The 11,105-nt window shown below is 33.9% G+C and overlaps 1 protein-coding gene across 1 annotated transcript; it reads left to right on the forward strand.

Moving 5' to 3' along the window:
- Positions 1-5,937: 5,937 nt before the first annotated feature.
- On the forward strand, positions 5,938-8,634 carry LOC106430194. The gene has a single exon (XM_013870964.3). It carries the CDS (start codon positions 6,194-6,196, stop codon positions 8,444-8,446), a length of 2,253 nt encoding a protein of 750 aa, XP_013726418.1. The 5' UTR covers positions 5,938-6,193; the 3' UTR covers positions 8,447-8,634.
- The last annotated feature ends 2,471 nt before the right edge of the window (positions 8,635-11,105 follow it).

Here is an 11,105-nt window from a genome sequence, read left to right on the forward strand (position 1 = left end):
CTATCAATGGCAGATGTAGAATTATTTTTTTATGGAGGCAAATCACATATATTATACATTGTTTGAAAATTTTATGGTGGCACTTGCCACCTTCTTGGCTAACTTACATCCGCGGTCCGGCACTGGTCGCTATCATCTGCTAGATCAGATAAACAGGTTAATCTGATTACCACAATCACCTTCTCAGAATCAGATTAACCTTTATGGTGCATTGATGGTACCCGTCAAAAACCATTCATCTCCAAGTCTATTGGGAATAGGGCCAGGGACTCAAAACCGCTGCAGCTCTGGTATCCTTTAATCTGGCACAAGGCTATTATCCCCAAGCATGCCAGTGCGACCACCTCTTGGTTATTTAGACCATCATTAACCCCAGTCTCTTAACTGGGGTTCTCAGCTTCGGTTAAGAGACGATTCTTAGTTTTTCTTAAATTTTAACTAAGAAAAACTAAGAACCGTCTCTTAAATAAGAGATATAAGATCATCTGCAACAATGATCCTTATCACAAATTCTTAAGAAAAAAATTATTATAAAATTATGTGGGCCCCACTTCATCTATGTTTTTGTGCCAACAAAAGCTTTTAAATTCCCTAGCTAAAGATTTGATTGGCTGAGCCTCTTAACTATTTGCGGACCCCACTGACACGTGGCGGCCGATTGGTTAGTTTTTTTTTTAATCCGAAAAATAATAAAATAATCATAACTACTATTTCTAAGAATTTGTGTCTTGAGTATTGCTGATGCCCTAAGAGCTGTCTGTTAACCGAAAGTGTAAAAAAAAAAAAAAGTCAAATCGTGAGTTAAGAACCACGGCTAAAAGACTGGGGTTAATCATGCCCTCCTGGGGTTAATCATGCCGTTATAGGAGTTTGGATATTGATAATATGTATTTGCTATGTGGTTTATTGCCTGAATGCATGAACCATTTATTTTTTTACTGCACCTACTCGCAATCAATCTGGAGACTTATCTATCATGTCAAGGCTATCTATCTCAAACAGCCCTCACCGATGTCATGAGCTTATCAACTGGCTTCTCTCTGCGCAATTAGATAGGAATACAAGACTGGCTGCCCTTCAGGGATGGCAGGCTACAATCTATACTATTTGGCAATATATAAATGATCGTATCCACTGGGGGATCTCCATCACTCCTTCACAATTTGGACACCGAATTCTTGATACAATCAAGACAAAGTGCTCAGCCATGGTTTCGTTGGGACAAAGCTGGGGATCTTTGCTTATTACTCGTTGGAGTAAACGAGTACTCCACCATAACATCTATAATATGTTGCTTTGTTATAATCCACTATCAGACCACTGATCCTGTTATTCTATTTCTGCTTCTTTGCTTCCTTTGTAAACTTTTTTAAAAAATAATAATAATTCAAGGAAACCTTTTGACAAAAAAAATACCGTACTTTTACATTTAACATTCATACAAAAAAACTCCGTATGCTGTATTTAAATGAATTAGATAGAAAATAATTAGTTTGTTCAAATTGATTTAGATGCAAATGCATTATAATTGTAAGTGGACTTGACATGGTATCGTTGTAGAGACTTGGTTCGGCTAGTGAGTTGAGACGAAGAAGTTATTCTTCTTCTGGTGTCCCCTTCCGTATTTCTCGTGCCGAAGATGCAACATTTTCGATCCCAAAAAAAGGAAATGTCTTGGTCTTTCTGATTGCTAATAATAGCAGCCAAGATTTCATATCAATCCGGAGAATCGGAGATTATCTACTATCGACTTAATGTATTTAGACAATCTAAAGAAACACAATTTAATAACATATATATAATAATCTCCAGATTCTTGCGGATGGTATGTAACACAATTATTCAAATTATGGACGATTCATATTTAATACATGGGCTCATCTATTTATACTATAGTACGACAAATGTCTTTTTGACTTAACGACTCGTATAAGTGCATTATACGATCGTACACAAGAAGGTGGGAGACAGTTGTGACGTGTGGCTATACTGACACTAAGACATTGACCAATTAAATACGGACTCCTACTAATCTCCACTTGTTTACTTTAATTATCGTTTTATTTTAGTTGATTTTCTATAGTTTGTTTCTCCCATATTATATAGTATCTTTTTACAAAAAGATTAGCCAATTAAAGATAGTAATTGATATCGATTTCTCATAGTTTATAGTAGATCTTATGAAGGCATTCGATTCCTCGTGCATGAGAGGCTGGTTAGTAATATATATAAGGATACTATTGGTTATAAAATAGTCAAGAGATTGACAGAGATAAGTTAAATACTGGGACTTCCAAAAAAGAAGAGATAAGCTCGATATTGGATATTCACCTAATTTGTATGAATAAGAAAAAACATAAAAGCAATCTTAAATCAATACGACATTTGAATAAATTAAATATTCAGGGTTGACAAAAGAAAATTAAATATTCAGACTACAATCTACAGATAGTGCTGGAGACCAATAAAATTAGTGATAAATAATGTGTCAAGTACATATATAAGTTATATAAGTTATAATCTACATATTTCTGTAACCCGTGTATTTTGTCCGCATGTGCGGACATAATCATTTTTACTAATAATTATTAATATGTATTATGATTCAAACATGATGATAACTTAATCATTTTAGGTTTCTTTGATTTTTATCTCAGTATACGTTTTCTTAACGCAAAGCAAAGCCATAAAACTATGAGACCATGAGAGCATAAATATATATCAAATATTGCACACGATAAAATAAACCAAGAATGTGAACTTTTTTTTTGACAACGAAGAATGTGAAATTTTGGTCTCTATTAATCTACTTTGTATTTTTAAACCAGAAAAATGCATTAAATTACCAAAAAACATTGAAACACACAAATTCAAGTAAACTTTAGAAAAAAAAAATTTAAAATGAATTGAGATAATGATAATATTTTATTGGTTTACTTGATAAATATATACATGAACTTATCTTAATATTTCATAAGTTTACATTTCATAAAACAAAAAAAAAATAGATAATGATAGTTTTATTATTATAGTTATTATACAATGATAAATCTAATTATCTATAATATCTACTTTAGCCATTTTAGAAACTAAACCATTAAACACATGTTCATAACATGATTACGTAGTGAACCCTCCAAACTTATAGCAAAACATAAGTTTTTTATATATTTAAAAATAATAAAATATACACGTGAAATAACTACCATTAAATAATTTAGAATAACTAATTCAGAATTTCAAACTGTATGTAACAAATCCGATTTGCTTCCTAGTCTTTCAAACTCAACGAAAGAAAGAAAAACATAAAACTCCAACTAAACATAAAACAAATATCGAAAGTATATAAATATAGATGTCAAGAACCCAAAAAAGATCCAGAGCTAAAGAGAGAATTAAGCTTTGATGTTGTTCATATAGCCGTTAATGCAAACAAATCCAACCAATAATATTGTTTAACCTGCACAAAATGATTGAACCACTGAAAAGAGAATGTTCACATCAGCATGAAAGTGATGAAGAGAACATAAGCAATTGAAACAACAAGAAAACAATATATCTAGAGGATGAAACAAAAACTATAACCGATACAATTTGGAATGAATGAGAAAAATGAAACTATAGAGTTTAAAACCTCTTACGTCAAATGAAAATAAGAATTGGTCTTCACTTGTGAAAGTTAAAATATTTATAATTCTAGTTTCAATTAGAAAGTTCGAGATAGTTATATTATTTAAATTAATAAATTAATGATTTAAGCTAAAAACTAATAAGAATATGACAAATAAGCAAAATTAACTAAAATCATGAAGAATGTGATAAATCAGCAAAATCATAGATATATTATTTAAATTAATAAATTAAATAGAAATTTTGAAATATTTATATTATTTGAATTAATAAATTAAATAGAAATTTCGAAATATTTATATTATTTAAATTAATAAATTAAATATTTAAGTTAAAAATAAATAAGAATATGAAAAATAAACAAAATTAGCGAAAATCATGGAAAATGTGACAAATCAACAAAATCACTTCATATAAATAGAATTTCAAAATAGTTATATTATTTAAATTTATTTATTTAAATATCTAATTTAAAAACTAATAAGAATATGACAAATAAGCAAAAATTAGCTAAAATCATGGAGAGTGATTCAAATATTTATATTATTTAAATTAATAAATTAAATATTTAAGTTAAAAATAAATATGAATATGAAAAATAAACAAAATTAGCTAAAATATGGAAAATGTGACAAATCATCAAAATCACTTCATATAAATAGAATTTCAAAATAGTTATATTATTTAAATTATTTTATTTAAATATTTAAGTTAAAAACTAATAAGAATATGATAAATAAGCAAAAAATAGCTAAAATTATGGAGAGTGAGACAAATCAGCAAAATCACTTCATAAATAATAATATAGACAATGAGAATTTTGGGCAAGATCTTAATCTTTCTACAAGTTTGGGACCAACTTTTGCTAATACATGATAATATAACATAACGTATCTTTCCACGGGAATCAAACTAAACGCATAACAAAACCAACTATTTGTGCTAACCCAATGTCTAACGCACCATTGGTATTTTTTTCCTTTTACCATTTGTATTATTTGCATACATATGTTCTTTTTTTTGTCACGAAAATTTGCATACATATGTTCAAAAATCAAAACCCCACTACATATCTTTATAAACAAAAGGATTCCACTATAGATAACACATAACTGTATAAGCTAGTAGAAGTAGAGTATATATAGATAAGTCCAATAAAAGTTGGGTAAATAACTTTATAGACAAGAAAGTAGAGTTAAGAGAACAACGAAGAAAAACATGAAACGAGTGTTGTAACGACCATGAGACTCACGTATACCACATTAAGACAGTAAAAAGGAAGAGTAACAAAAGTCGTTGCGTGGGGAAAGAGTGAGAAGTCAAAAATGTTTCATAAAAATGCGGTTATACTAGTTTGTGTACATGTGTTTATTGCTTGAAGTTTTCAACCATATTATAAAATCCAGTAAATATTTTTACTGAAATAAAATAATTATTTACTGGGGAATGTCCTTTTGGTCAACAACACAGAGACACACACAGTCTTCACTTCCTCTGTCACAGACTCGCAGACACAGTCTATAGAAACAAATTAAATTCATAGGTTGCCCATTTATACCCACATTCTGAATATATCCCACATAGACACCAAGACACAAATGGAAAACCCCAGTCATCATTCTTGTATTTCTTTCCTTTTTACACTAATAATAATAAAAAAACAGCGAAATCAATTAAATTCGTATTTTTACTCATTTATTAACACTTTCACACAATTATCTACTTTAAACCATTTAATGATTGTGTACTAAGTTTGTGAACCTGCTGTTTATGCTTATGTCATGAATGATTTCCCTAAACTGTAATCATATGGGTGGTTACCGGTTAGTTCACAACACGAATTATACCATTTCAAACTTCTTAAGATACCAAATTTGATTACGTTGATAGTTGATACTATATAATAGTACAAATTATTATTTTAATATATGTACAAATAAAAATATTAAAATTAAGGAAAAGAAGAAACAGACGAAGACCTCTTCCATACAAGAACCCAACAATTCACCTAACAAATATAAGAAGAAGAAAAAAATGAAACATCCATTTTTTTTTGAAAAAGTGATTATTTATTTTCAAAAAAAGTTAATAATAATTAATAAATAAAGAAAACGTTTATTTAGAGCGTGAAGTAGACGTACCAATGAGAGAGATGTGAGAGAGTCTAACATCCAATGCTCTGTTTCCTTCTCGTACGACGTGGGGCTCTGGTCTCAACCTTGTTCCTATCAAACGTTCCCTTTATGTTATATTTTCACTCCACGCGCTTACCTATAACGCGTGCGATTCAAAACTTTCCTCCCTTATTTTCTCCTCTCTCCTGTCTTGTTCTCTGAATTTTCTCAGTTTCTTAAAAAAAAAACCGAAGAAACGATCAGTGAGAGCAGAGAGAGAAAGAGGAAAAAGATCTTTCTTTCTGGGTCTGAACTCCACCATGAGATATCACCGGAGCTCCGATTACCTCACGCCACCGGCGAGTTTCCCGGCTAAAATTTAACATTCCTTTTTTTTTTTACATTTTTCCGTATTAAAACGAAGGAGTTTGGTTGATTATAGAGTTGCAATGTCGACGACGACGAACGCAGCTCAATCGCAGTCGCCACAACCGTCATCAGAAGAATTAGCGTCCAAAGCGTTACAGAAGCGTTACGAAGGATTAATGACGGTGAGAACAAAAGCAATAAAAGGCAAAGGCGCGTGGTACTGGAGTCATCTCGAACCGATCTTACTACACAACACCGACACTAACCTCCCCAAAGCCGTCAAGCTCCGTTGCTCCTTATGCGACGCCGTTTTCTCCGCCTCTAACCCTTCCCGCACCGCCTCCGAGCATCTCAAACGCGGGACTTGCCCCAATTTCAACTCTTTGCCCAAACCCATCTCCACGATCTCTCCTCCTCATCCTCCGCCGCCTCCGCCGCCGTCTAGTCGGAAACGCAACTCCTCCGGTGGAAGCTCCGTCGAAGCTCCTTCGCCGCTGAATCATCTTCCTCCGGGGTCGTACCACGTGACGCCTCTCACCGTCGTTGATCCGGCGAGGTACTGCGGCAGAGACTTGCACTTCCCGGCGGCTCAGGGGCATTTGATGCTTTCCGGTGGAAAAGACGATCTGGGTCCTTTGGCTATGCTTGAGAACAGTGTGAAGAAGCTCAAGAGCCCCACGCAGACGCAGAAGCTGAGCAGAGCCCAGATAGACTCGGCGCTTGCTTCTCTCTCCGACTGGGTGTTCGAGTCTTGCGGTTCTGTTTCTCTCTCTAGTCTCGAGCATCCGAAGCTGAGAGATTTTCTAACGCAAGTCGGGTTACCGATCATCTCACGGAGAGACTTCGTCGCCGGAAGGTTGGATATGAAGTACGAGGGTTCGAGAGCTGTGGCTGAGTCGAGACTCAGCGACGCAATGTTCTTCCAACTCGCTTCCGACGGATGGAAGTTCGAAAGCTCCGGCGAGAATCTGGTGAGCTTGATGGTGAACTTGCCCAACGGGACGAGTCTGTACAGACGAGCTCTGTTTGTTAACGGAGCTGTTCCGTCTAACTACGCCGAGGAAGTTATATGGGAGACGGTGAGGGGTATTTGCGGTAATTCACCTCAGAGGTGTGTTGGCATTGTTTCGGATAGGTTTATGAGTAAAGCTTTGAGGAATCTCGAGAGCCAGCACCAGTGGATGGTTAACCTCTCTTGTCAGTTTCAAGGGTTCAACAGTTTGATTAAAGATTTCATTAAAGAGCTTCCTTTGTTCAAATCCGTCTCTCAAAGCTGCTCTAAGCTCGTCGGTTTCGTGAACAGCACGGCGCAGATGAGAGACTTGCTGTGTAAGTATCAGTTGCAAGAGCAAGGAGAATCTAGACTGCTGCTTTTGCCTTTGGAATGTTCCTCGATCGAGCCGTTGTATAGTCTCCTTGAGGACGTGCTTAACTCCGCTAGAGCGATTCAGTTGCTGAGGCAAGATGATGCGTGTAAGGTTGTTATAATGGAGGATCATTCGGCTAGAGAGGTAGCTGAAATGGTTGGGGATGTCGGGTTTTGGAACGAGTTAGAGGCGGTTTATTCGCTGTTGAAGCTCGTTAAAGAGATGGCTCGACGAATAGAGGAAGAGAGGCCTTTGATAGGGCAGTGTTTACCCCTTTGGGAGGAGCTAAGATCAAAGATAAAAGATTGGTACGTTAAGTTCAATGTAGCCAAAGAGAACCAAGTTGAGAAGCTCGTTGAGAAAAGATTCAAGAAGTGTTATCACCCGGCTTGGGCTGCGGCCTTTATACTTGACCCACTTTACTTGATAAGAGACAGCACCGGGAAGTATCTGCCTCCGTTCAAATGCTTGTCGCCGGAACAAGAGAAAGATGTTGATAAGTTGATAACAAGGCTTGTGTCTAGAGAGGAGGCACATATTGCAATGATGGAGCTGATGAAATGGAGAACCGAAGGGCTTGATCCGGACTATGCAAGGGCTGTCCAAATGAAGGAGAGAGACCCGGTTTCAGGGAAGATGAGGATAGCTAATCCACAAAGCAGTAGACTTGTTTGGGAAACTTATCTTAGTGAGTTCAGGTCATTGGGGAGAGTTGCTGTTAGGCTTATTTTCCTTCATGCTACTTCTTGTGGGTTCAAATGCAATTCCTCTCTTTTGAGATGGGTAAACTCTCATGGGAGATCATCGCGTGCAGCCATGGATAGGGCACAAAAGCTAGTTTTTATATCAGCCAATTCGAAGTTCGAAAGGCGAGATTTCTCCAATGATGAAGAGAGGGATGCTGAGCTTCTCACTATGGCTAATGGTGAAGATGTTGATATTCTCATTGACACATCCTCGGTGTGACTTGTTAATTTTTTACTTCTTTTATGTTAGTTTTCTTTAGAACTTGGCCATTTTGTAGATTGCTTGAGTTCTTTTCTTTAATTTCTTTCTATTACTAGGCTCCTTTAGGAGGTGAGAAAGAGAGCCATATCATTGTATTTCTATAAGCCTATTTCGATCATAATTTTAGGCGATTTTTCGTTGTTCTTTTTCGATAGTAGCAATGATCTTGAGACTGGTTTTGGAATTCATAAATACAAGAGCCCTATTACCATGTAAATAATTTGTGTTTCTGCATAAGCTTGGCTTGAGTAGTGATGATCTACGTTGCATGGAAGCGTGTCTCACGTACTGGTTCCTGGTTCCGAAGCGGAAACGGAGTCGGAAGCGTGCGGAATCGCTCGGAAGCGTGCCGGAATCGTGTTTCCAAAAAAAACAGATATGGAAGCGTGATGGAAACGATGAATCCTATTTGGAAGCGTTTAAGTTTGATAGTTGGAATCGTAAATAAAAATAAAAAAGGAAAAAATAAATGTTTTATGTTTTATTTCTTTAACTGAAAACCCTAGTAAAAAAAAAAGGAAACTGAAAAGACTACGACAAAGTCATCGTTCTCATCTCTTTTACACTTCTGAGTTTCTATCTTTTCTTCTTCTCCTTACCGAGACCCTACGTAGCCGAGACCAAACAATCAACAAGGTGATTTTATTTAGACTTTTATTTGTTTGTTAATTATTATATTCTTCTTCTCCTTTACACAAACATGAGATTTGTAGCTTTATATGTATCGTTCAATGATATTGATTGGATGGTTGGTAATGGTTAAAGTATAACTAAATTTGCATTGTGAAACTACTGTTAAAGTTCTATTTTAGTATTAAATAAGTGCAGAAAATTCTTTTCATGTGTTTACTTGCGTAGAGTTCAAACAATTGATCTTTGACATTGAACGTTTTTATTTTTAGTTGTGTTGCTTGATATTTAATACTTTGCTGGATTTGTGTGGTTTAAAGTTTACACTTTTAATTTTCAGAATTTTATTTTATATGTGGGTTTATATGATATGTATATATATATATATATATACGCTTCCAATACGGATCCGCTTCCTAGTTTTTTGAAAAAAATCGTTTCTACGCTTCCATACGATTCCGCTTCCGCGTTTCCGCTTCCGTTTCCATGTAACGTAGGTGATGATATATAACGTCAAACGACTTCTCTTTAGGTTTCTTGTCGTGTCTTAATCATCAATATGTTGGTTCAAAACCTCAAAGCTTGTAGTTAAGAACATTAATGGCATCAACAGAAGATTCAACGACAGCTTCATCTTCTCTATAGGAAATTGTAATGATCCCCTTCTCTGTCTCCTTTGTTCTTTTTTCACTAGCGTTAATATTCTTTAATCATGACTGAAACCAATGTCTTTCCATTTCAAGAAATTGGATTAAAAACCTTTTTTAATTTGAATTTTCACGTTCTTTCTCCATCATAAAATGATAGTTTCTCTTGATGTCGACGACGACGAGGAAAGATGTAAACCTTTTTGTTATCTATCTAACTATCAATTTACCCTAGTATTTTTTCCTTTTACATCCTTTCTCAAAAAAGAAGAAGATATAAGATAGATATATATATATATATATATATATATATATATGGATCCCCACAAGGAAAGCAAGTTTAGTGGGAGGTTCTTGCATCAAATCATAGCTTTCTTTTTGTTTTTTTTTTTATCAAAAAAAAATAAAATATATTGAAGTTCTGAAAGTGAAACTGTTGAAGTAGAAGAACAATCTTAAAACTTAAAAGCTTAGACCCGAAAAATCCAAAACCTTGTTTGTTGTTGGTTGGGGATTACAAAAACTTGATTTGGTTTTCATGGATGAAGCCCAAAGATTCGATTCTTGCAGATCTTGTAGCACAATGTGTTTACCCATACTTTGTTTTGTTGTGAATGGTTAAAAAGGTCAAGTCTTTTGTCCTTTTAACCCAAGCTCATGATATGTAGTTTTGTACTATACATATGGGAGGGGAAAAGCGCATTTTAAACACCGAAAATGTCACTTTCTAGCACTTTAAACACCGAAATTTTTTGACTAGCACTTTAAACCTTTAAAGTGACATTTTTATCATAATAAACCTCCAACGACGTTTTCCAGTTCATAGTCAACCGACACTGTTCATTTTATAGGTTAAAATGATAACGTGTCGGTTTTTTTTCTTAAAAATAAAAAATAAAATAAATACATGTAAAAATACAGAAAAATTCGGATGAAATTGGAAAAAATAATAAAAAATTCAAAACAAAATTAAAAAAAATTAAAAATTCAAAAAACATAAAACATAAAAATTAAATTTCAAACTTAAAAATAAATAAAATATTAAAAATTCAAAAAAATTAAAAATAAGATCTAAAATTAAAATGTCAAATTTAAAAACGAAAATAAAATTTTAAAATTCTAAAAATTCTAAAATAAGAACTAAAATATTTAATAAAATAATAATTTGAAATTTTTCTTTATTTATTTGTATTTATATATTTAGAGCATAAGAATCTTTTGCATCTTTAATGAAACATTTTTGGTCATTTTCTTTCTTAAAAAATCTTTTTGGGACAAAACTCAATATAATCTATTTGAGAGAACTATTACTCCTGCGTGTGGTCACCATCAATTAACAT

The sequence above is a fragment of the Brassica napus genome, chromosome C9 (genome assembly GCF_020379485.1).
Source record: "Brassica napus cultivar Da-Ae chromosome C9, Da-Ae, whole genome shotgun sequence".
Taxonomy (NCBI): Eukaryota; Viridiplantae; Streptophyta; class Magnoliopsida; order Brassicales; family Brassicaceae; genus Brassica; species Brassica napus.

Coding starts and splice junctions, on each gene's coding strand:
- LOC106430194 (XM_013870964.3), top strand. CDS start 6,194: ATGTCGACGACGACGAACGCAGCTCAATCGCAGTCGCCACAACCGTCA.